The 27,112-nt window shown below is 35.5% G+C and overlaps 3 protein-coding genes across 7 annotated transcripts in view; all 3 read right to left on the reverse strand.

Moving 5' to 3' along the window:
* LOC128240685 (uncharacterized) overlaps window positions 1-10,347 on the reverse strand; it is a 65,167-nt gene extending 54,820 nt beyond the window's left edge. For 2 of the 4 annotated variants that reach the window (XM_052957405.1, XM_052957401.1), the window contains exons 1-4: window positions 10,263-10,317; window positions 9,333-9,430; window positions 8,326-8,445; window positions 3,900-4,067 (exon numbers count right to left, since the gene is read on the reverse strand). In XM_052957405.1, coding sequence (XP_052813365.1) covers window positions 3,900-4,053 — 154 coding nt within the window. In that variant the 5' untranslated portion in view covers window positions 4,054-4,067; window positions 8,326-8,445; window positions 9,333-9,430; window positions 10,263-10,317. Of the gene's footprint in view, window positions 1-3,899; window positions 4,068-8,325; window positions 8,523-9,332; window positions 9,431-10,262 lie in introns of those variants that run through there. The other 2 variants (XM_052957403.1, XM_052957404.1) reach the window with 2 other exon arrangements.
* A 2,042-nt stretch (window positions 10,348-12,389) lies between these two features.
* On the reverse strand, window positions 12,390-18,409 carry LOC128239784 (uncharacterized). Of its 2 annotated transcripts, XM_052956220.1 has the most exons (3): window positions 18,252-18,409; window positions 14,735-14,867; window positions 12,390-13,330 (listed from the first exon to the last, which is right to left on the reverse strand). In XM_052956220.1, the coding sequence occupies exons 1-3, from the start codon at window positions 18,252-18,254 to the stop codon at window positions 13,134-13,136; spliced, it is 333 nt and encodes a 110-aa protein (XP_052812180.1). In that variant the 5' UTR covers window positions 18,255-18,409; the 3' UTR covers window positions 12,390-13,133. The 2 variants fall into 2 exon arrangements, with proteins under 2 accessions (XP_052812180.1, XP_052812179.1); XM_052956219.1 differs by lacking the exon at window positions 18,252-18,409 and having other exon boundaries at window positions 14,735-14,876.
* Window positions 18,410-23,780: 5,371 nt separating this feature from the next.
* LOC128241065 (heat shock 70 kDa protein 12A-like) lies at window positions 23,781-25,526 on the reverse strand. Its single transcript, XM_052958049.1, has one exon. The coding sequence runs from the start codon at window positions 25,524-25,526 to the stop codon at window positions 23,781-23,783; it is 1,746 nt and encodes a 581-aa protein (XP_052814009.1).
* Between the last annotated feature and the right edge of the window lie 1,586 nt (window positions 25,527-27,112).

Consider the following 27,112-nt stretch of genomic DNA (forward strand, 5'->3'; position numbering starts at 1 on the left):
GACCTCTTAAGTGTGACCTTGATCTGAGTTGGTTGTAACGTGCGCTCTAAACATTGTCTTAATATGTTGAACTTTTGTGGCAAGTTGTTTCAAAATAATTCAACGGGGTTTGAGACATATGGAGAGGACAAGATTTGTAACAGACAGACAGCTAGAGCGAAAACAATATATCTCCCCCATTTAATGACCAAAATATAAAACAGATAAATATGAGACATAACTTAGCCCTAAGAGAATTCTGGTTCGGGTCAGATGAACCTTCCTACAAAATAAGCGGTGACCCTACCATTTTTAGTCTTGTCACTTAAAAGAACACTTTTTGTTACAAAACCTTATGTTTTTAATACGCATAGCTTTTTTGGAGCTCCCCTACTGAAAAAGTATACATTTCTCTGCTATCAAGGTAAAAGCATCCCCTGCCTTTTTTTAGAGGAACATTCACAGGTTAATATTTAATAGGGATGGCAACGAGTACCCGAGTACTCGAGTACTCGATCGAACGTCCGAGTACTCGAGTACCAAATCACTACTCGAGTACTCAGAAAAAATAATAGATAAATACCACCAAATACACGATTTACAGACAAAATATCAGATCTGGTTAGTTGCCAAGAGGACAATTTACGGTCCCTCTAATCCCCGCTGTGTACACAATTGACCTCAATCAATTAGTTGACTGTTGTTGTGATAGTTGCAAACTGTCAACAAATGACGCCTATTTCAAATTAGCACTGATGTCAATTAGCGAAGTTTTGATAGCGGTACTTTCACCTACACAATCCTATTGTATACCAATGTAGAGACCTTTCACCAAACAATGGCCGCTAACGAGAATTATGAATATTAATGAGGTAAACAACAATTACACAGTACGAAAAACTATCATTTAAAAAAATAATTTGTAGAGTAAACAACTGAACTTCGTATTGAATTTCATTCACTATTTTTATGTATGCTATTAATTTTCGTTCATTGTAATTCTGATTGTTGTTCATTTCTGCAATGCATACTTGTATACAATGAAACGAATAAGACAAATTAAAGGCCTGAAACAACATTTGTTTTCTTTTTATATCATTTTTTTTGTTAAAATACGTAATGAAAGTTTACTTTAAAGGTGAAAATGACCAATAATACGACCAACGCACAATATACTGTAATGTTCATGGAATCATGTAGTCCGGAGCCCGGAAAATAATCATTTCTGTTTTAGTGAATTTTATAAAGTATTTGATTTTCGCTTTATCGCTATGAGGTCTTTATGATGATTTCTTGTATTTAATACTTATGTTATGGTTTTAGTATTAAATGTCTAAATTTAGCTAGTAAATGATTAATTAATACGAACTAAGTTGTATTCTTAATAGTTTTCTACTTTTTCGTAAGTTTGACAAACTTGACACCCCTACTCTGTAACGTTAGTTATATATAATGGTTTCGCCCATCGTGTTTGTTAAAATGGACCATTCCATTCTGGTCACGTGATGTTAGGGTATATAAGAAGCGAAATGCATAGAATTAGTTAGTTTGTGTTTCGACGCCGATGTGAAAACATCAAGTTAATATATAGGGAAGCTTTGAAGTATCTTTTTGTACTGTTTAGGGCGGGTTCTGAACTATTGGAGGCTAGGAGAATTAAAGTGAAGCATTGCGCTACAGCTTCTAGTTTCTAGGTTCGGACATCCGTGGGGTTTCTTTTTGGCCTCTTAGTAAGCCTGGATCATTGCGATACAGACGGAAAAGGGTCAATGGTTTGATTCCCCCTAAAAGCTATACATTTAGGACTGTGGGTTTCGCTGATATATTGTGATTGGTTTATAAGCGTTTTGTATGCTGGTCCTGTTTGAAGTTATAGCATAGTTGTTGTAGTGTTTCTGTTTGTTCGTTCTTGCTTTTGGGATAATTGAACGTTGATTCTTGAACCATACCAATTATTTCTAATCATTCGGTTTTTGTAAGCAATCATTGTCAATCACGTGTATATAATATTAATTTCATACTTAATTTTTGGGACAATGCAGTCCGAGAATAGGTTTATAGTTTAACTAGAGATTGCTTTTTTGAAAAAGCGCATGTCTCCCCCATTGTGTGGTCGTAGGTGAGAAATAATCAATGATGGATCCCAAAATCAATAGGGGCCATCAACTAGTCATGACTAACTGGCATACCAAGTATGAAGTTCCTGGGTGTAAACGTTCTTGAGTTATTGAGCAGAAACCGGTTCTTCACCTCAAGGTCAGTGACCTTGACCTTTGACCAACTGATTGCAAAATCAACTAGACATCATGACCAACCTCACTTCAAAGTTTGGTGAACCTAGATCAAAGCATTCTCCTGATATTGCACGGAAATATTTTTTTACATTAGAGGTCACAGCGACGTTGACCTTTGACCTTGTGACCCCCCAAAATATAGGAGTTTTCTAAACCTCATGATCAACCTCCCTACCAAGTTTGGTGAACCTAGGTCAAACCATTCTCAAGATATTGAGCGGAAATGTTTTTTACATTGGGGGTCGCCGCGACCTTGACCTTTGACCTAGTGACCCCAAAAACAATAGGGATCTTCTACACCTCATGACCAACCTCCCTACCAAGTTTGGTGAACCTAGGTCAAACCGTTCTCAAGATTTTGAGCAGAAATGTTTTTTATATTGGGGGTCGCCGTGACCTTGACCTTTGACCTAGTGACCCCAAAAACAATAGGGATCCTCTACACCTCACGACCAACCTCCCTACCAAGTTTGGTGAACCTAGGTCAAACCATTCTCAAGATATTGAGCGGAAATGTTTTTTACATTGGGGGTCGCCGCGACCTTGACCTTTGACCTAGTGACCCCAAAAACAATAGGGATCCTCTACACCTCACGACCAACCTCCCTACCAAGTTTGGTGAACCTAGGTCAAACCATTCTCAAGATATTGAGCGGAAATGTTTTTTACATTGGGGGTCGCCGCGACCTTGACCTTTGACCTAGTGACCCCAAAAACAATAGGGATCTTCTACACCTCATGACCAACCTCCCTACCAAGTTTGGTGAACCTATGTCAAACCATTGTCAAGATATTGAGCGGAAATGTTTTTTACATTGGGGGTCGCCGCGACCTTGACCTTTGACCTAGTGACCCCAAAAACAATAGGGATCTTCTACACCTCATGACCAACCTCCCTACCAAGTTTGGTGATCCTAGGTCATGCGGTTTTCCAGTTATCGATCGGAAACGAAGTGTGACGTACGGACGGACTGACGGACTACCGGACTGACGGACAGGGCAAAAACAATATGTCTCCCCCAGAGAGGGGGAGACATAATTTAAGGTAGCATGGCCGAGCTAGTTAGGGAAGAAACGTTACAATACGTCATCAAGTCAAAGATACATGTATACAGAATCTTGTCATTGCGAACACATATTCAATTTTTCCGAGTAATCGAGTACCCGAGTACTCGATCGAACGATCGTCCAAGTACTCGAGTATTAATTTTACTACTCGTTGCCATCCCTAATATTTAAAAAGTGTCCCAATATAGTGCCATCCACTCCATACACATTCATTCTAAGTTTGTTGAATAAAGGGTTTGAAAACAAGTTCAACATTCATGTTAGTATTTTCCCTTTTTTGCCTAAATGAAGCTTTTTTCCCCCTACAAAGGGCCCGAACATCATTCCCTTAAAAGTGAAAAAAAAAACACTGCTGAAGGTTACTTAATGCCATTCCCTAATGATGACAACAGAGTTCTTACACAAGTTAATCTTATTATTAAAAAATAATCCTACCAACCCTACTTTGGACTAGAAGAAACGCTTACCCTACATTTTTTTTGGCCTTATTCCGTTTAATAGTACTCCAACAAGATGAATGTCTCATATAATCGCTACCTCACACTATCCGAATCTTACCTTCCCCACCACCGCCAGTGGCCCCTTGATCTCCTCCTCGTCGTGATCCCTTCTGAACGCCCCCAGCCACATCACCTCTGACATCACTTCCTGTCTGGGGTCCATCATCAATCTCCATGGCAACTTCCTCAATTTCTGGACTCGCTCTATGCATATCAAGACATCAGTCTGAAAATATACAAAATCTTGCATGAAGCCTGGTAAAATTCTAATATAAAATAATTCTATTGACTTATTTTTTCATTTGAATGAAATGGTGGTTATTCATTTCCACAAATTATATGTTTCATCTATTATTTCATCTTTTTACAAATTGGTTAATACTTTTACTTTATAGTAATTTGTTGTAGGTTGTTTTGACCGATTTAATAACCAAGGCACCATTTCACAGCAAACTAGTAACTTACTGTTCCTTTTGATATATATGCTGACTTAAGATATAATTCAATGACAACTACATACATTATGTAAATGCAATACTTAATTGTAGATTCTCAAAAAAAGTTCTTAAAAATCATCGCTATTTTGGTTTATAGCCTATTGAAAACAGTCTATTACAATAAACAAGTATCAAAACTGCATTTATCAACTCCTGCAGTAAACAATCCATCCTTTTGTGATGACAAGTCCAGCCATGCAAACGAAACAGTACATCATCTCAGCAGTGGGGAGTTAACATCATATTGCCACCTGACCTAGATAAAATTCTATAAATCTGTGGAAAGAAACACACGCTCAAAAATAAATATATAACACAGAACTTAAGATGGTACCAGTTATTTCAGAAGTTATACTGAAGGTCTGCTAGGGTATTTCTCTAAAAAAAGAATTCAAAGGATTAGGTGTGTTAACAAAAATTCTTCAATGGCTCATTTTGTAAATGAGTACACACTGGTAGACCACTGATAGCAGTGCTTCAAGGCCAGGCATCAATAAGACCCAAGGTCTGTTACTTACCATCTTGGCTTAACATGGACTGATCACTGACATTAGTTTCCCACAGCCAGTTATCAATAAAAGTCTTGTTATTTCACTTAACACTGATTGATCACTGACACCAGTGCTCCACGGCCAGTATCAAAAAGAGTTAAAGTTCTTTATATCGCGAACCATCGTGGCTAAAACACTGATCACTGACACCAGTGCTCCACGGCCAGTATCAATAAGAGTTAAGGTTCTTTATATCGCTAACCATCGTGGCTAAAATACTGACTGATCACTGACAGCAGTGCTTCAAGGCCAATCATCAAGAGACACGGTCTTTTATTTCACTTACCATCTTGGTTAAAACACTGATCACTGACACCAGTGCTCCACGGCCAGTATCAATAAGAGTTAAGGTTCTTTATATTGCGAACTATCTTGGCTTAAACACTGATTGATCACTGACAGCAGTGCTTCACGGCCAATCATCAAGAGACAAGGTCTTTTATTTCACTTACCATCTTGGTAAAAACACTGATCACTGACACCAGTGCTCCACGGCCAGTATCAATAAGAGTTAAGGTTCTTTATATCGCGAACCATCTTGGCTTAAACACTGATTGATCACTGACAGCAGTGCTTCACGGCCAATCATCAAGAGACAAGGTCTGTTATTTCACTTACCATCATGGCTAAAACACTAATTGATAAATGACATCAGTGCTCTCCAGCCAATATCAGTAAGAGTTTAGGTTCTTTGTTTCACTTACCACCTTGGCTAAACATGGAGTGATCACTTACAGCAGTGTCCAAAAGCCAGATATCAATAAGAGTCAAGTTTTTTTTATTTCACTTTCTATCTTGCTAAACACTCATTGATCACTGTGTGAATTACATGTTGATCATTGACAGCTGTACTCCAAGGCCAGTTATCAATAGAGTAAAATATCTTTTTATTTCACTTACTACCAAGCCTAAATGATGTATGATAAACTTAAGGAAACTGCTCCTTAAAATTGTTAATATCTAGCTTGCTTTTTTTATCTTGACTAGCTTCATATTGTAAAAAAGCCAAACCATTACATCAATGGTCAAACCTACCTTGGGCCTAAAAAAAAAATTGTTTGGTTAGGGTTACATCCTTTTCAAAAATAGGTAGGGTAGGTAGGCTTTTTATTTTTTTTATTTATTTTTTTTTATTAGGCTTTATATACGAATGTCATTTTCATCATTGGAGAATGGTGTTAAAGTTATCTTCTATATAAGCAATTAAGGTTTTAAACTACATATTGAAAAGCAAAAAAAAAAAAGAAAAAAAAAATTTTTTTTTTTTTTTTTTTTTAGTTTTTCATTTTTTTTTCAAACTGACTATAAAAACGTTAGGGTCGGCGCCTATTCCGTAGGTAGGGTCGGGTAACCCGAACCAAATGTATTTTTTTTTTTAGGCCTTGTTAATGATGTCTTTTCCAGTTACCTATGAGGTTCAAGAGAAATGCATCAACTTATTTTCTTCAATGATTCCTATTAAGACTATATTTTACCTGCATGTACTTAAAGAAGCTTGAATTAGTAATATATACAATATCATAATAGAATACAGAGATCTCCTTATAAAAATAGTTTGAAATACCCAACATATACAATCATGTGTATATGTTTCATATAAATCACATACCGGTATGTACATGTTATAGGATTTAGCTAGAAATGATAAAAAGAGCAACCTACCTGTGGTTTTAATAAGTCGTCTTTCAGGAACAAAAATAGAAACAAAATAACACTACACATTAATAATAGTAACCATTATATACAAATGTAAATGAATCTCTACATTTCCTTACAAATCTTACCTTTAACTGTGGTCCTTATCTTTGCACAGTTTTTAAGCTTCACTTCAGTGACTTAGTGTAACACAGTTTTCCACAATTTATGTTACAAAAAGTAATTTGAAAACATAGAAATTGACAAATGTCAAAAGTACAACTGAAACTGACGAAGCTATTTTCAATTGTATTTTTGACATTCAACATTTCCATTAAAGGGGGATTTGGATTTCTGGAGTTTTGCGACAAGCCTTTCAATTAAAATCATTATTTTAAATTAAGATTTAAAATTGAATTTATGATGTAAACTGTTAGAATATAAAGACTTACATATTATATTTTGTTATTTCGTTAAAACAACTTACCTATCTTGTTAAAACAACAAGTTTCTCGTGTAAACCCATTCATAAGTCGTTTAAAGCTGCACTCTCACAGATTGAACTTTTGACATTTTTATTTTTTGTCTTGGAACAAGCAAATTTTTGCGTAAATATCTGCAAATCAGTGATAAAAGACTGCTGACAAAAAAATTAAAGACAGATGACAAAAGATCAGATCGCAGATTTTCATATTTCCAACCCAAAAATGATGTTTTATGCATTTTTCTTAAAACGTTAGTAATGGTTTCAGCCATAAAACATTGAATTTGGAATGGAAATATGAAAATCTGCGATCTGATCTTTTGTCATCAGTCTTTAATCACTGGCTAGTAGATATTTACGCAAAAAAATCTAATTCTAAGACAAAAAATAAAAAAGTTGTCAAAGTAGTAAATCTGTGAGAGTGCAGCTTTAAAAAATAAAACAACCTCTAGGCAACATATATAAAAGAAAGTCATATTATCCAAATTTTTGATAAACTGTCTACAGGGTTTCCACAAAAAGATCAATGTACTGTTTCTTAGGATTAAAACAAGACTGAATACATACAGTTAAAAACTTACCTCATTTACTGTTCATACTCAAAGCAAGCTGAACTTATCATTTTCAACCATCGACGCGTAAACTGTTGAGTAATAGGCATCTTTAAATTAATCAAATAATTCCTAGTTTTCAGATATTAAAAAGAGTAAAATGTCTCTTGTGTCACTAAGGAGTTTAGTTGGGCTTTTTTTTGCAACTCATAAAGGTAACCTTGGTTCAAATCCTGGCCAGGGCACGTGGAAGTTTGTTTCTGGTAATCACCATTAGAATAGTGTATTTCCTCTGGGTATTCCGGTTTCCCCACAGCATGTATAAATATATTTATAAGATATTGCATCATATTGTGTCAACAACACTTAAAACGTGATTTGAAATATGTTGAAATACCTTGCAGCTTAATCGGTAAATAAGCAATGTTTTAGGTCTTCGTTATAACCTTTTTTCACACTTTTTTTCTGATGTGTGATACATAACATTGAACATTTCCCTAGATGTATTTTTTTTTATATCTTACTTTTACAAAACTTCTTGCTATGTAACACTGTGAAAATGAAAGATTTTCTTTATTTATGTCATTAAATCTTTCATAATAACAGTGCTACGAGGAAAACTGGTAAAGCAATGCTTTGTGACATATTATTTCTGCATTTTTATCTTTCCCTATACACGCAAAAATAAAAACACTATACCAGTAACAACGAATAAATTAAAATCTAGTGACCCTTAAATTTCACATGTTCTTCACCATTTTCATACCAACACATCTGCCCGGCCAGATGGTAAATCGATGGTCCGTAGAAATGACACGTCTTTTAACCCGCACAATATTTACAATGCCCAGTACTCTCACTGCTTTCATTTTGATGTCTTTATAGTCTGAAAATCAGTTTCATTTGAAGGTCAGTGTTTATTTCCAAACTTCATGATACATACTTAAGTTGGTAACAGAAATACATAACTACGTAGTAATTATTTTTGACAAGGTTTTACTTACTTGATACACAGGATATCAGAGAACATAATTCCCCATAGGTCTTCCTTACATGGCCATGAACTCGTTCCACTGTCAGCATTTGCTCAGAATTGATGTTTTATTTTCTTAGACAGTGTTCAATAAATTTAAGACATTGCTGAGCATAATATACTAAATGAGACTCAGTGCAAATGCATTTAACTGTACTTAACATTATGGTTCAGTGAACAAAGCCATGAAGATTTTTCTAACAAAATCTTGATTTTTTAAAATGACAAATGTTTTACATACAACCCCAGCACTGCAATCATCAAAATTAGACTTTTCATAAAATTCAGAGTTTGAGCAAGTCCAGAAGACATTTTACCAGTGCAGGGCTTGCGGGCTTGTACTTATTTTGACCACTGGAGCTGCCCTGCTCAGTGCATTTCTACTTACCAATATTCTTGTGATGCAAACAGCACAATTGAAGTTATAAGAATTCCGATCAACAAAAGTGAATAAATTATCTGATACTCATCAGCTTTTTAAACTGAATAACATCAAGTTTTTACCATATTCCTCTTCTGTCAGTTTTGTATAAACTTGTTTTTAGTTTGTAAGACCTTAATATTGAAAAGGCCCTTATTATATTATACTATTGTTGGGCATGTTACCTTATATGATGATCACTGCACTCCTTCATTTAAAAACTATGTGTAAATGATTTTGTATAGTCTAAATTGAACTGACGTTTTTTGTTGTTGTTAAATATCAACAAAGCAAACTTGTTTGCCCCAACACAACCTACCTGTAGATGTTCTACAACCCTCAAAACAAGAGTCAAATGTCAGGAACATGGAACCCGCACTTATAGAAATCATTGTCATTACAAGAACTGCTGACCATCTGAAAATGCCATACATAAATAAATACATCAATGATAGTAGTAAGAATTTCTAGTGTGTTGATAAGAGAAGCTATATATATATTTTATACAAAGCTTATCACTTAATTAGAAGGCATGCCATGGTGATCAAAAGGCACCAGTATAATTTGTAATATTGGAGTTAAGTGGAATGTCATTGCTAATGTATAATGTAATATGTGGACAACTGTATTGCGATTTGTTTTTAAAAAAACTTAAAACAATACAAGATTACTACCAAGTGTTCTGATGGAGTGTCTAGTTCAGCTTGAAGACCGCAATAAATCCCTGGCATAGTCATAGTATGATAACGAATACTACTTACAATATCGATGGTTCAATCCCCGGCCAAGTCAAAATAGAAGTTGTGGGAGATGAAAGAAATTAAGTTACTGTTAACATTATAACTTGCAATTTTGCAAAATGCTGCTGTCAAGAGCAACCTTGGGTATTTGCCATGCAATAAAAAAGAAACATACAGTACCTGCAAATGGCTGCACATTAAGCAACAATCTATAAAATAGTTTTTAAAAACCATGTCCTAGCCATTTCACTGCAGCACTGTGGCACATGTCGGAACTGTTGTATAGGATCTCAATATTTAACATGAATATAATGTAACCTGGGGAACAAACGAAAGTGGATTTCGAGCAGGTCGTCCGTTTCACTCCGTCGTCGAATATTCTGAAAATGGCGATTCACGTGCCGATAATTTAAACTGCCTCTATGGCTCTGTTTGGGGATAACCTGTAAAACGAATACAATAAAACAAAGCATAGTATAATTGTACATTGAAATAAACAAGACAATTACAGTCAAAACGCTCCGCTGTGGTTTTATTCGGCAAGATGTTTCTTGAAATAAATTTGCATCGATTTATCCGCCATCTTGAAGACGCGAATGATCGGAATGATTCGGACATTATTGTCAAAGAAAAAAGGCTACGCACTACTATTTTATATACGTCAAAATAAGTGATGATTATGTCCCTTTTATCTTTGAGATACAAAGTTGATATACTATGGTGTGAATTATATGTTGAATATTTCTATATATTAAATAACAAAACACAGACAGAGTCCTTCAGGGAGAGTGCTGTAGAGTACATGAAGTTATAATAATCTATAAATTCCTAGATATTTTACTTCCATAAGTGTATTCCTATATTTCTATGTTTCTTCTAAAAGGTTCCGCTGGGTTCATTTTACGTACTTTAATGAAAATTTACATTATTTGTCTGCTAAAACATACCTCCATTTAATCTCACATAATATAGACAGTATAATAGTAGTCCATATAAACAGCCGTTTCAGAGTCAATTTTCTGTTTGGTCGACTCTACGGGACATATTAAAGGTCCATATATGTTAAAATGTTAAAAATGTTCCCTTAACGTACATTAACGGGCTGGTATCATACATGATGCATTCTGCGTGTATTTTCCGCATCTAAATATTATAATATAATGTTAGCTCTCGCACGTCATAAACATTGAATGTTCTATGTTAAGACACTAAGTCTAAGTGTTTAAACATTTTATTTTAACTCGTATTAATTCCATGCATTATAAAGAGCATATATAATGATAAACTGTATGTCTGTACAAACATCTTACATAATAGTGCAAGTGGAAGAATACACAATTATATATCCATAAAGAATAATTGTTGCTCTACTAACAATTGTCGAATATAGCATCTTAAGCAACCGCAAGTATTACAACACAATTCTGTTTTCTTTCGATAAAATTCTTAAGTATTTGTATTGTAATTTACGATGTCATTTTAACGTTTTCTTGAAATAAAATATGTTTAAAACAATAATTAAAGCATCATCGCTTTTGAGTGCGGAATAATTATTTTTATGCAAAATTAAGATACTTTATGTGTTGACTATTTTGGTGCATGTGTTTTCTAAACCTAAACGCTGTGAGATATCAGCATGATATTTTGATCCCAGTAACAATTCCACACCTATGAGTCGGTGAACGTTGTACCGTATTGCCTCAGGACGGGGCACCGGCCTATACAGGGCGCGCAGCACAGGCGTTACTTGACCAGATGAACTTCCGATGGAGTCCAGCTTTCTTTCCAAATCGCCAGATCTCAGAATTATTGAGCATGTTTGGGACGAACAAGACAGGCGAGTACGGAGGCGATTGGCACCCCCTCGCAATCTGCTTAAACTGGAACAGGCCCTTGTGCACGAATGGCGGAATATTTCCAAAGGTTTCATACGAAACTACATTATGTCAAATGAAACAAAGGTGAGGGCACGTCTTTTGAGTCACGGGAGGACATACAAGGTATAAGATACTCTGATGTACGGATTTGACTGTGATTCGGTGCCTTTTCACATCGTTATGTCATTTTCTGAATTTGGATTTAACAGTAATGTTTTTTTATTTGTAAGTTTTATATGTATTTGTTAATCAATTTCAATAAAACATTGCAATAACGTTCGTATGATGTGTTGATTCAATTTTATTTATTTGGACGTTATCTGCGCATCAATAAACTAGCCATACCGAATTATTTTAGTGTCGGATAAGAAGTGGCTTCAAATGGATTTGGGCAAAAATGTTTAAATATACATTAACCGCGCCTCAATTCAAAGCCATACACATATAAGACTCCTATCCGAGATTTTTAAAAAAAAAAATCTTAAGCGAAACAAGCTTAAGTAGCTTATTCCATGAAGCCAAAGTTCTTACTAGAACTTAATTTTACTAAATAAAAATATCGCGATGGTTATAAAGACAGTTTCCCTTTAAAGGCAAAACCCCCACAGAGTTTAAATATTATACAAATCAAATCAAAACAAAAATAGTGAACTTAGCTGAATCCTATTATAAGTGTCTTCACATGTTTTGAAAAACTGGGTCCTGCTAATGGACACAAAGGATAATGATTATAGGTAAGAAAAAACAACAACAACAAGACAATATATCATACTCAATTTATATTAAAATCCAATAACAATCAATATAAGATATAGTAGATAATTATCGTATTATAGATGCCATTTCTCTCAAGGTCTCTGATCTATACTAACTATAATATAATAAGTGTCAATATGGTTTGACTAATTAAACAATAATTGAAGTTGACTACAAAAACAATTTGTTATAATATGTATTTAGTAGATAATGATCGTATTATAGTTTTCATTACTCTTGAGATGTCTTTTCTTCTCTAACTGTTATTCAATGAGTAAAGTGTCAATATATTTTGACTTGTTAAACACTATAAGGCAACACTTGTGAAACACAGTTATCTGAAATCATCACCCTTCTTTAAGTATCCGATGTACACATAATCTTTACTTTCATAGAACCATTGGTAAATCAAATAATGTTCAAATTCGATGCCCTGTTACCCCAAACAACATTAATATCATTTCAAAAGGTTGATTGTTATCCTAATATGTGAAACATATGACTGCAAAAATATATCTGATAGATTAATAGCAGTCTGTAGGTTTGTTCTTTATTTCAATTGAAATCAAATGTGAGCTTGCTAATTTTGCAATCTTCCAACACTGAAAAAGACCGTTTGCAACATTAAAGTCGGTCTACTTTTTATGCATTCATTTTCTACTCATAACATCCATTTAACTGAAACAAAAATAGTATGGGATCACCAGGCGTCCAATATTAACAACACTGTACATCGGGTTCCTTAGTCTATTCCCTGGCCATTGACATAAGTCCCGGAATGTTCTGGATTTCCAAAGCCTCCTGTACGAGAGCACAAAGTGGACAGAATGCAATGGTAAGGCAGTCGTTGCACGGTGTTCCCTCTATGCTGTTCTGTTCTCTGATCTTCCCTCTCACACTAACAGCCTCAATCAGGTTAAGGATGGGAATAAAGTAGACAAGACCTGAAACATTATAATAAGGTACATATAATATAATCTTCCCTCTCACAATAACAGCCTCAATGAAGTTCAGGGTGGGTTTAAAGAAGGCTAGAGCTGAAACATAGTAATGAGGTACAGATAAGATAATCTTTTCTCTCAAACTTACAGCCTCAATCAGGTTCAGGATGAGAATAAATAAGACTAGACCTGAAACATATTAATAAGTTGAAGAGAATATTATTTTTCCCCTCACACAAACAGCCTCAACGATGTTCAGGGTGGGTATAAAGTAGACTAGACCTGAAACATATAACTGAGGTAAAGAAAAGACCATCTTCCCTCTCACACTTTCAACCTGAATGGGGATCAGAATGGGAATAAATAAGACTAGACCAGAAACATATAAATAAGGTAAAGAGATGGTAATCTCAATGATCCAGGTTCAGAATGGGAATAAAGTAGTCTAGACTTGAAACATATAAATAAGGTAAAGAGATGGTAATCTCAATGATCCAGGTTCAGAATGGGAATAAAGTAGACTAGACTTGAAACATATAAATAAGGTAAAGAGATGGTAATCTCAATGATCCAGGTTCAGAATGGGAATAAAGTAGTCTAGACCTGAAACATATAAATAAGGTAAAGAGATGGTAATCTCAATGATCCAGGTTCAGAATGGGAATAAAGTAGTCTAGACCTGAAACATATAAATAAGGTAAAGAGATGGTAATCTCAATGATCCAGGTTCAGAATGGGAATAAAGTAGTCTAGACCTGAAACATATAAATAAGGTAAAGAGATGGTAATCTCAATGATCCAGGTTCAGAATGGGAATAAAGTAGACTAGACTTGAAATATTTGAATCAAGGGAAAATTAAAGACATACATGAACTTAAAAGTACATAATTCTTTGCAGTTTTTTAACATCATTTTCATTGTATAATTGATCCAATTTCTCAATACCAATTTTATTTCAGTTTAAATAACATTCTATTCACTACTTAGTCTGTACGTATCACGAATATATGTTCAGTTTATGTCGAAATCTTGTACTTAAATTGAAGATGATCTTTTTGATAACCATGTTCCATTTTGAATCTTTGTATCATTCAAAATGGAATTGAATACTGATTACAAATATGTAAAATAAATGTGTTAAATAGTTAAAACAAGTATTGCTATTTGAATTTTAGTTCTTTAATTCTACTGAAGGTCGGGTGTTAACTTTACTTTTGTTCAATCTTCAAAGCTTATTTGTATTCTTAACTTATTTTACAGGTTCTTTATGTATATAAAAATCATTTCAAATGCTACTTTAATAACATTGGATCACTAGGCGTCCCAAATTTACATCGGATACCTTCAATGAGACGCACTCACGCACAGTAAAGCTAAAATAACGACAACTTTCTAACAAAACATTACCACAAAGCACGCAGCTTCCTTCTCCAATTTTCTCCGCATTTTGCCCAAAGATGACGCAGGGGGCCAGGTAGGCAATGATACAGATCCCGAGGTCATCGAAGCAGTTGAACAAGCCATGGGCCCAGTCACCAGACTTGAACATAAAATTATATGTTTAATTAATACGTGGGTGTGTATTCAATACTTTTCTTTGGTTTCTCTTAGTTTTAAGATTAGAATCCAAGTGTTTTGATTGGACAGTAAAAATAGCTGGCGAATGGACTGAAATGATCACCGAGGCGTGTCAAAGGATAAGAACGATATTATATTGACGTCATATTCGATATTAAATTAGAATTTAACTTGAATTAAAGATCAGAATCCAAGTGCTTTGATTGGGCAGTTAATCAGTTGACAAATATACTGAATGAAACCAATAAGGCATGTCCAAGGATAAGGATAAGACTTGTATTACCACGTAAACATATTTTTTGTCTTGTAATTCTGTTCCACCGAGGGTCAACACCTGACTAATATCGACTAGTTCAATAACCCCCATTTTCGAACTGTTATAAGTCTCTGCGTTTAATAACTAGCTTACGGATAAATTACAACGCTATCAAAATAAATGAACGCTAGTTGAACATTGACATACCAATACCATATAATACAAAACAGTTACACCACCCACTAACTTTGTTATTCAAATTAAACAATCGTTTTACCACGTAAAATTTCAAAAACTTTTGTTTTTCTTACAGTTACTTTTACTGAAAGGGACTCGCTCAAATTTTGGCATCATTTGTTTTTCCAGGTAAAGCATCTAAAAACCCCACATATATTATATCTATTTTACTCTTTGATACCGATATTGAAGAAAAAAATACACTTACAGTATAAACACATATTATGCTTTTAATAGGGAGGGAACCCATGCCGGCACAGTAAAGGACAAAAGAGAATACTGACAACAAAACCTTACGCTCACAAGGACTCAAACACAAACTTAAGAATAACTTAACTGTAAAGCAGTTTGTTATCGCGTCCTCAATGCTATTCAAAATCGAGGACTTCAAAGACAAAATTTGAGCATATATCAACATGTGTTTAAGGCTTCCAGTCGCCAGTATCATAGTTTTAAAAACCCTTATGATTTGGAATAATTTATTTCGTCATACAGTAAGTGCATTTTTACAAAAACATAAGCAAATCCCTTTTACATGCATGTGGCTCTTGACGCATTTAGGATACATTTATTTTTACAGTTTTCACGATTATATGGAAAGTATATTTTTTGTGGATGAAGCCGGATCTTAAATGAAATTTGTCTGATGTTTTTATCATTGTTTTGGAATAGTATTTCAATAATTGCTATGATTAGAGCATATAAAAAGCTTAACATATTTCGCCGCAGGTTGGCGATAAAGAAATTAAGTTGCAGATATAGCGAGCCGAAAGACCGATAAAAAGAAAAAAAATCGCACGTCAAGTCGCCAAGCGAGCACGGAATACTAGTAGATTATAAGTATCTTCCATGAGAGTGTAAAGACAGGTTCATCCCGACCCGAGCGTAGGGTGTTTTGCGGAAACGAGGTTTAATTACAATGTAATGACCATTAAAAAGGAGTTCCATACGGGTACTTGTTTTATCTTTGCCCGTGGGCACGATAAGAATTGCTTGCATGGTTAAATTGTTAGGAGAAAAAAACATCACTATAAATAATTCATAAAGATTATTAACAATACTATGTGTTTTAATGACAATGCATTTTTTTTTAAACAAAAATCATCGGTTTAATAAGCGTCCCGGACTTTTTTCTAATTATAACTAAGCTGCGTAACGACCAGCTCTTAAATATTTAAGTGCCACTTTAACTGACAATCCAGATGAATCAGTTGTATATGTATTTGCGTATTTCGTAAAAAGATACGGATTCGACAAAGTGAGGAAATTACTTTTCTTAAGATAAACTTAATCACGATCTTGGGCCTGTTGTTTCTTTTTATAACTTCCTTTTATATTCCTTTTTGATGATATACTTTCCGGTGGTTTATAGATTAATCGTTGAACTTAAATTGACATTTCACTGTTATCAAATTATTACGTTTTTAAATTTAAGGCCATTTTCACGTCTAAATCAAACGTCAGCACGCATAGGGCTTCAACGATTTTCTTGTTCGCATACAACACCAACCTATCAACCTACATGTCCTTTTATGCCATATTTTTTTCATTTCAATGACAGATCGCATTTTTTCATCGCGTGAACACAACAAGGAAATATTTAACTCGTGACTTTTCGTGCTTACTCCGTAAAATATATAGTGTTCTTACACCTTAACAAGCAAATTTCGACGTTAGAGGGGGCATAACTTAGGAGCGTTCCCCTTTGACTTGCTTCCCTCCCTCAGAAACGAAATTTATTTGGTTTCAAGTGTTGGCAGTATTTAGTCCGAAATGGTGCATTTGGGCGTGTTTTATTAATTTTCTTCTCCTATATGGAAATAAAAAGAAAACTTAGACGATTTTGTGGGGTGGGGGGGGGGGGTGCGCCCGCCCTGAATCCGCTAGTGATTGATATTACTTGAAACCAATTTCTATCAATCAAACCGGTATTATTAATTAAAGTATAATGTTTATTCTTTTAATGCAATCGAACGTATTACTGCACAGGTTTTACATAAGTTTGTGGTTTGTAATATATATATGATCAACCACTGTCTAGTTTATGCCTATTATTTCGCAAAGGAAACCATAGCGAGTGAGAGCGAAGCTCGAACCCGAATATTGTTTCTTGCGCCCCGTATATCATATACCAGGTCACCTACTAACCCCGCAACTTATTTATCCCGTCGACAACCTGTTAACATTGACCAAGAAGCCAACCCAGTACGGAAAATGTTTCATTTATCCATCGGAATCGGAAAAAAAGATGCCATTTTGGTACGATATAAAAATTAGTGATCCAGTGTGGAGAGTCATGGACCATTGACCAATTGTGACATTCAGTTTGGAGGCGTGATATATAGTTGCTGAAATCTGCTTTACCGGTGTGACGGATCCGTGGTATAGTAGTAACACACTTGACTATCAATTCTGGGCTCGCAGGTTCGATTCCTCGTCACATCACTTAAAACATACTAATTCCTTACGGTAGGGACTTTAAATGGGGGCCCCGTGTGACAGTGCTTTACACTGGTGCACGTTAAAGAATCAGGGTAGCTCTAACCATGGTTACATATTGTCTGTGCATTATGCTCCAAAAACCTCAAATGACTAACAATCTTAACGGAGCACTCGTCGAATGGACAAGACCCGATTGCGAGTATAAATAAGCTTACAACACCAATAACATTATTATATTCCAGTAGCCTGTACGCTTAAAAATACAACATGATTAAGGACAATCTAAATCTATATTACTATATGATGCATTTCAAACGAAAGCAGTTAATGTAATCATACTGACTCGTAATTAAAAACAAATTTACATGTTATTTTTGTTAAAATATTTATAAATAAAAAAGATGCTCTTACCATCGTTGAAAATTCACACAATTAACACAAGTACATTCGATTGTGTAAAATTTACAATGAAACTGAAAGCTTTCATAAACAGGAAGTGATTATGAACTTTGCATACATCAAATCCGTAAAACACGGAAGTTGATTTCAAGTATTCGGCATTTATCTTCATACATCTTTATCTTAATACATCTTTTACAATGTTAAACTTTATCCTACGTGCAACACTGAGCATTGTTTTGAAAAAAAATATTAAGATTTTTTATGCACCAGTCAATTGTAACCACGGCCCTCTCCAGGTCCGGGGAATAGCGGGGACTTTGACTTTCAGTCCAGCCAACTCCGGGTAAAATCCCCACCCTGCGGGGACGAACTGCTGGTAAAATCACCACCAAATTCCCCCGCACCCCAGGGACCCTAGGTAAGGCCCATTCTCCGCTACTTTTGGGCGCGAGGACAAAACCAACACATTCACCCGGCACTGCGGGAAAACCTAGAAGGTAAAAACACGGCCCATTTCCTCGGCTATCCCCGGTATACCCCCGGACCTGGAGGGGGGGGGGGCGTGGTTACAATTGACTGGTGCATTACCCAGGACATTGAATGTTGTACGGTGTAGCTACACCTATAAAACTTTAATTTTATAACTAACATAATACAAATGCTCCCTTTTACTATACTAAATGATATCAAAGAACCTACATTCAATTGGGAATGCATTCCACTACAGTCGAACCTCGTTGGCTCGAACTCGTTTGGCTCGATTTCATCATTGGCTCGAAGTGGGCTGAAGGACCGATTTCTTTCTACTGAAGAAAAGCATTCCCGCTTGGCTCGAATTTCTTATGGATCGAATTATTAACGCCGGACCCTGGGAGTTCGAGCCATCGGAGTTCTACTGTATTTGTTTGAATTCTGTTTGTTTGGAGATAATCGTTAGACTCAAAAAATAACAAATTACTTTGTAAATCACCCAAATCCTAACCAGTTTGAATACCTCATGAACATTAAACAACACTTAAACTTTTCCTATATTCAATCATTATTAATAAATCATTCTCCCTTCGCTTTAATCAAATGTTACATGAATTATGTAATAAGTTTCTACACTGATACCATTTCTGTACGTGTGGATTTCTGCTTGTTTGTGTATTCCATGTCACATACTTTTATATAATTTATTTATTTGACTAATGGCATTATAATGAAAACGGACTGAGAATACATCAACTTAACAAGTTAAAGAATATACTTAACATTCTTTTTTTTTTATAAAATGATACAGAAATGATACACTGCAATTTTGATAATTTGCACGACGCATGGTTAAACTGGATAGCGTGGAATGCTTCGTTTGGTTATGTTATTAGACAAACAACAGACGGTATAAAAAGCAAACAAATGAACTAATACAAAATGGAAACTCTAAAATGTTTGGCATGTAATGTACCCATAAAAGCATGTTGACTGGAAACTTATAGCTGGTTCCTTAATTCAAGCTTAGTCAATAGTTTGTCAATTATTATTGTTGCTCAATCAAATTGCTTATAAGTGGAAATGAGCCATAAGATAACCAGCAGCCAGTTGGTCTTATTCTTTGATTTGGTCATAGTTAACAGAAAAGTTTATTAATCGGTCAATATTTATCCAAAAATAATATTAACCAATCAAATCATGTGAACGTTCAAACTAACCAAAATATAACTTGTAGACAACATAATCCAGTTTTATACAATTGCCTGCTGATGGATGTGGATAACTTATCCAGTTTTATACAACTGCCTGCTGATGACTGTGGATAACTTATCCAGTTTTATACAATTGGCTTCTGATGGCTGTGGATAACTTATCCAGTTTTATACAATTGGCTTCTGATGGCTGTGGATAACTTATCCAGTTTCATACAATTGGCTGCTGATGACTGTGAATAACTTATCCAGTTTCATACAATTGGCTGCTGATGACTGTGAATAACTTATCCAGTTTCATACAATTGGCTGCTGATGACTGTGAATAACTTATCCAGTTTTATACAATTGGCTGCTGATGACTGTGGATAACTTATCCAGTTTTATACAATTGGCTGCTGATGACTGTGGATAACTTATCCAGTTTCATACAATTGACTGCAGATGGCTGTGGATAACTTATCCAGTTTTATATAATTGGCTGCTGATGAATGTGGATAACTTATCCAGTTTCATACAATTGACTGCTGATGGCTGTGGATAACTTATCCAGTTTTATACAATTGGCTGCTGATGACTGTGGATAACTTATCCAGTTTTATACAATTGGCTGCTGATGACTGTGGATAACTTATCCAGTTTCATACAATTGACTGCAGATGGCTGTGGAGAACTTATCCAGTTTTGTACAATTGGCTGCTGATGACTGTGGATAACTTATCCAGTTTTATACAGTTGACTGCTGGTGACTGTGGATAACTTATCCAGTTTTATACAGTTGACTGCTGATGACTGTGGATAACTTATCCAGTTTCATACAATTGACTGCAGATGGCTGTGGATAACTTATCCAGTTTTATACAATTGGCTGCTGATGTATGTGGATAACTTATCTCGTTTTATACAAAAGTAGTAGTAGTAGTAGTAGTAGTAGTAGTAGTAGAAGTAGTAGTAGTAGTAGTAGTAGTAGTGGTAGTGGTAGTGGTAGTGGTAGTGGTAGTGGTAGTAGTAGTAGTAGTAGTAGTAGTAGTAGTAGTAGTAGTAGTAGTAGTAGTAGTAGTAGTAGTAGTTGTAGAAGTACGATGGTGAAAACGCGACAGTAAGTACGATGATGCAAAGTCGACAGTACGATGATGAAAAGGCGACAGTACGATGATGAAAACACAACAGTACGATGATGAAAACACGACTGTACGATGATGATAACGCGACAGTACGATGGTGGAAACGCGACAGTACGATGGTGAAACGCGACAGTACGATGGTGAAAACGCGACAGTACGATGATGATTACACGACTGTACAATGGTGAAAAGGCGACAGTTTGAAGGTGAAAACGCGACAACGCGACAGTACGATGGTGAACACGCGACAGTACGATGGTAAAAACGTGACAGTTTGATGGTGAAAGCGCGATAGTACGATGTTGAAAACGCTACAGCACGATGGTGAAAACGCGACGGTACGATGATGATAACACAACAGTACGAAGATGATTACGCGACAATGCGATGATGAAAAGGCGACAGTACGATAATGAAAAGGCGACAGTACGATGATGAAAAGGCGAACAGTACGATGATTTAAACGCGACAATACGATACTGAAAACAAGACTACGCGAATTCACGAAACAACGATGGTGAAAATGCGACAATAAGATGGTGAAAACACGATAGTATATCGTATCATCATCGTACTGTCGAAGCATTGCGTTTTCGTTATCGTACTGTCGCGTTATCGTACCGTAATCATCGTTCCATCGAGTATCACATTTCAGATCAACACATTCACAGGCGATTGCTCTAACGGCATTCCTTATATTTCTTCACAATCGAGCTAATGAGGAAATTAGTATCGAGCTAATGAGAAAGTTAGTATCGAGCGAATGAAGAAATTAGTATCGAGCTAATGAGGAAATTAGTATCGAGCTCATGAGGAAATTAGTATCGAGATACTATCGAGATAATGAAGAAATTAGTATCAAGATAATGAGGAAATTAGTATCGAGGTTATGAGGAAATTAGTATCGAGCTAATGAGGAAATTAGTTGTTACAACGAGACGGGTCGGCCTATTTGTGTGATTTGTCCAGTGAATAGAAGAATATTCTAATTTCCGGCACTGATACAAAGACGGCCGATTGTTCACATGCGTGCTGAGGCGGATATTCGAGGCAGAGACAATGAGGGTGTACCCCATACCCCCACCCGCTAATTACCCCTTCCATCACCACCAGATTTGTAGTCTGCAAACCGAATAATGCCAAGTTTTGTTCGGTTTTCTGAGTCCAATGTACCAACTCAGTGCTCAGTACTCCTCTCTCTTAGTTTTAGTAACATGCAGTGATTCAAAAGAGTATCTACTTCTAATTTACCGTCATGTGGAACTGTTTTACCCTGATTGTTTATCTTAACGTATACAATTTTATAAACAGTAGAACAATTTCAGGTCGGCTTATCCCATTTAAGCCCGAGCACGTGTTAAAATGTCACTATGCTATACATGTACAATAAAAAGATGAAACATTGTACTCGCATTATATAATATCTCAATAATCGTTTTAAACCCAAACAGCGAGTTGAGATTTGCAATATGACTTTGTTATCCTTTGAACCTGCTAATGTCATTTTAGACACCCGAGTCACGTTTTGTAGTGTGTACTACTGCTGCCAGCTTAAAGCAGTACCGTCCCTAAGCACTTCCAGTGCTTTGATGTAGTGTGTATAGATAAAAGCCCAACCGCTGGGTGAGATTATCAATGGGAAGAATTATTTTTCAGACAACCAATCCAATATCTTATTTTGTAAGCCTAATAATATATGGTAATTTAAAATGTATATGCTATGTGTTTATTGAGCGATTTCGTAACCGTAAATCAAGACCAAAATTGCGCCGGCCTAAAAGCTGCATTCTCACAGATTTTCCGTTTTTACAACTTCTTTATTTTTGTCTTGGAATGAGCATTTTTTGCGTAAATATGTTTAAACCAGTGATAAAAGACTGCAGACAAAAGATCCGATCGCAGAGTTTCATATTTCCGTTTGGAAATTAATGTTTTATGGCTTAAAGCGTTACTAACGGATCAAGAAAAATGCATAAACATCATTTTTTGAACTTAAATATAAAAGTCTGCGATCTATTTTTTGTCAGCAGTCTTATGTGACTGGTTTACATGCATTTCCGCATAAATTGGTTCGTTGCAAGACAAAAAATTGTCAAAACGTTCAATCTGTGAGAGTGCAGCTTTAACTGTGAAAACACCATTTACACACAGTTTTACATAAAATAAATAGAAGAAAGTATTCCCGACAATCCTAGACTGTTTTGTGGCAATGCAGCATAGAGAAAAGCAACTATTTGAATTCATTTGTAAAATGTATTTAAAGTAAACAATGACAATTTTATAGTATTACTTTATTGAAACTTCTAGTATATACATCACACACAATTTTTATAACGAATATTTTAATTACAATTCATTGAGAAAAGTACTTTTGAAATAAATTGAATGGATTTTTAAACCAAATGTCGGCGATTTGCATACATATTTACATAACGTTATCACAAAGGGTATAGAATAACAAAAATAGACACAAACTTAATCTGAAACACACAGTTTGTATTCAGATTAATAAATGGTGTTAGAATTAAGCAAGTGACTGTTATCGTCTTCGAGTACACATTAAAAGTATTTTGTACACTGTGCACAATAAAGACATTGTATCATTGTTCTAAACCGAAAGCGTCTCTGCCTTATCAATTCAACCATTCGTTTTAATTGGAAACACAAAGTTCTCTCGTGGGGTCGGTTTTTATGCAAAACTGTTATGTCCGACTTAAACTTTATATATTTTAAAGGAAATCGAGCGTTGCCTGTAATTCTTCACCTGAGTGTTTGTTGTAAACTTTAACTGTAAACTCAGTTTCTCCCACAATCAGGTGATGTTCAAACTCCAGGACATCGGGCCAGCCTCCAGGTGGAGGATTCTTGAGCACTTGTCCAACTAGCTCACATCCCTCCTCCTCCGTGCAATACTCTGGGTCATCTTTGGTGGAGCGATATAAAGCAGTGAAAAATTCTAATTTCTTTGATTCAGCTTGTTCCAGTTTGTTTGACGTTGAGGATTTGAAAGTTTGGTTGTAGGTAAGCATTTGCCCTTTCGTTAATTTGTCAAATATTTTCGTACATTTAACTTCTCCATCTCTATAGAACTTTAAACGTTCGGGATGAACACCTTCAATGAAAGTTTTTGCAATACTAAACCCGTACGTAAATCTGGATCTTCTCTGTACAATGTTCCTCTCTTCCAGGCCCATCATAACGCTGCCCTTGATCACAGCCAACTTTGCATCTTCTACTAACACAAGGTCAATGGTCGGAAATGCTTGTCTAACTTTGTTTCTCAAATAGTGAGACTCCGCATATCCGCCAACCAAAAGAATTGTTTTTAATTCGTCATCTGCACATTCTTCGATGATCGTCTTTACCTTTGTTATAATACTCTGTACAGAACCATTGTAAAATGCTTCTATCACGGATGTATCGAATGTCATACGACCGCTATCGTCATCATACTTCACTTTTGTACTGAAATCTGATTCCTGGACTGCATTTTGTAAACTTTTCCCAGATTTTGTTTCGAAACGTTTCATCAGAATGGTATCGAGTCTAGTTTTGATATTTCTCTCAGTGCCTTTAAACGTTTTTTTTCTTTCTTCAAAATCCCTCATCTGGGTAATAAATCGCTCGTAACACGTCTTGCGTAAATCATCAACAACATCTCTTCCGAATAAGGATGCCAAGAAACATTCGAACTGCGCGTTGACTTTTGTTCCTCCCGCGTCCTCACCTGTAGCTCTATACAGTTCTTTCAAATGACCGTCTTCTAAAATTTCATGCACGCATATGTCAATCGTCCCCCCTCCCAAATCAGCGATTATATACTTTTGTCCTTCAGCAAACGTTCTTCTTCCAGATTTCGTAAGAACTATTTTCTGTTTCCGACAAAACAAGGATGCGGCCTCTGGTTCAAGGACCAATCGGACGCAGTTATTTGGAATTCCTGCGCCTTCAGTAGCCTCTCGCATGAACTGACGCGCAGAATCTGTCCATATTGCAGGAATGGTGATCATCCATTGAACTGACTTGCTAATATCATCATCATTGTTTATTTGATGGTGCTCATCAATTCTCTGCATGACAATACATTTTAAACCTGAAATTGCAAGCTGAAATACTAATTTGGCTGGCAGTTTCTTCCCCTTTTCATCCTCTATCTCAATACCTCTAGACAAATTCCTGTTCTCGTATAATGCCATTTTAAAGTTTCGAAAGAAATAAACAGCTTCTCGTTCGTCATTTTCCATATCGATGTATTCGTCTAAAGCCTGACTGCCAAAGGAATGGAAACTTTTGTCTTCGTTTAACAAAACACATGTAGGAACCTTTTCTTCTCTTGGATTGGTATAGATTGTCAGTTCATTTTGAGGATCAATATTTTCCCCGGGAAATGCCAGTCCGTATCCAGAGTATGTGGTTCCAAAATCCAATGAAACAATGATATTTCGAATAGTTTTACACTTATTTCCCGACGCCATTTTGGTCGCCTTATCCCCTATGAAGAAAACACAAAATGATTCAGTCGTGCCCAAATTGATAATGCGAATATCTTAAAGGCTCTATATCGCGTTGTCTAGGTTTTTTTTAAGAAACAGCCTATTATATTTTAAATATTAAAATTTTAGCATAATCATGTCTAATGCCGAGATCGATCTATGTCTTCACTGGGAAATGTTCACAGATAACTACTGTTTGTGTTATGACCCTTAAGTAACTAGTCAACTTAGTTTTTGACTGGGCAAATACAGACACCCACTCTGAAATCATGCAGGGAACTTGTTAGGCCGGAAAAATGTTTCTTCGATTATCATAAACAAAAAAATCAAAAAAAAAAAATCAATTATGCCTTTTGCTTAATGTATATTTAACTCTTCTGTTTTTTTTTTATATTACTCTTTACTGAAGCTGATTTATATTGAACAAAAATAGGTATGTTTAAAAAGAAGAGCTGTCATAGGCTAGCATGGTCGATTTTACGCTGTTCACGTTGCGGATGAATTACAACGCCAGTTCACGTTGCGGATGAATTACAACACCAGTTCACGTTGCGGATGAATTACAACACCAGTTCACGTTGCGGATGAATTACAACGCCATTCACGTTGCGTATATTGCACGCTAGTTATTAAACATTGAACTAGCCAGTAAGGTACAAAAATAATTTCTATACCTCGGGTTGTTGGTGCAGTGCCTATAACTAAATAAGCATGTCCTCTAAAAACGATTGCATTGGTTGGCTATACATATATTAAGTTGCATTTTAGCAAGACGAAAGACCGAAAAGCAAAAACTACATCGTTGAGTCGCCAAGCAAGAACGAAATCGATAAAACAAACATTATACTTTCATAAAAAATATTAACCTGACTATAGGCCGTATTCAGAACATCCACTCTCACTCACACTCCAACCACATTCCCGTAAGGGACACTCAAGTGATCACTTGAGTGGAATAGGGGGAGTGACCCTCAAGTGATCTGTTCGTATTCACACGCCTCGCTAACACTCCACTTCATCAAGTGACCAATACAGTATATATACATGTATGTTTACATGATCATATCGGATTTTCTGTTTGACTATGGTGGTGTTTACATTATACATTGTAAACATATGTTTATTTGAGATTTCAGTACCATATTGTTAGATATGGCGACAAACAAATAACAATAATTGTTATTCTGAAACTGAAATTCACATTTAAAAACAATTGATAAATAGAAATAAACGTTTTGGATTGTAAATAACTGTTGCAAAATGCGATTAAATGCGTGTTTTGTTGTTGTTGTTGTTGTTGTTTTAATTATGTAGCCGTTTTCCATTGTATTACGTAATTTAAATATGCATTCATATATAATCTTGCTTCTGTATTCTGCATAAAGCGGTCTTGGGCATTTGAAAATGAAATATGAAAGTTGAAAACACTGAATAAAAAATAGCAGATGGATAGAATTAGCGAATGAATCTACTTCGTATGGGGAAAGTACACCTCGGAGTGAAAAACAACTCAAGAAATATAGGGGAAAATGGATGAAGATGACGATAATAATAATAATAGTAATAAT

The sequence above is a fragment of the Mya arenaria genome, chromosome 7 (genome assembly GCF_026914265.1).
Source record: "Mya arenaria isolate MELC-2E11 chromosome 7, ASM2691426v1".
Lineage (NCBI taxonomy): Eukaryota > Metazoa > Mollusca > Bivalvia > Myida > Myidae > Mya > Mya arenaria.

Coding starts and splice junctions, on each gene's coding strand:
- LOC128239784 (XM_052956219.1), bottom strand. CDS start 14,876: ATGTTCAAGTCTGGTGACTGGGCCCATGGCTTGTTCAACTGCTTCGAT. Junction 13,331..14,734: donor AGGAAGCTGCGTGCTTTGTG/GTAATGTTTTGT, acceptor ATAATGTTTCAG/GTCTTGTCTACTTTATTCCC.
- LOC128241065 (XM_052958049.1), bottom strand. CDS start 25,526: ATGGCGTCGGGAAATAAGTGTAAAACTATTCGAAATATCATTGTTTCA.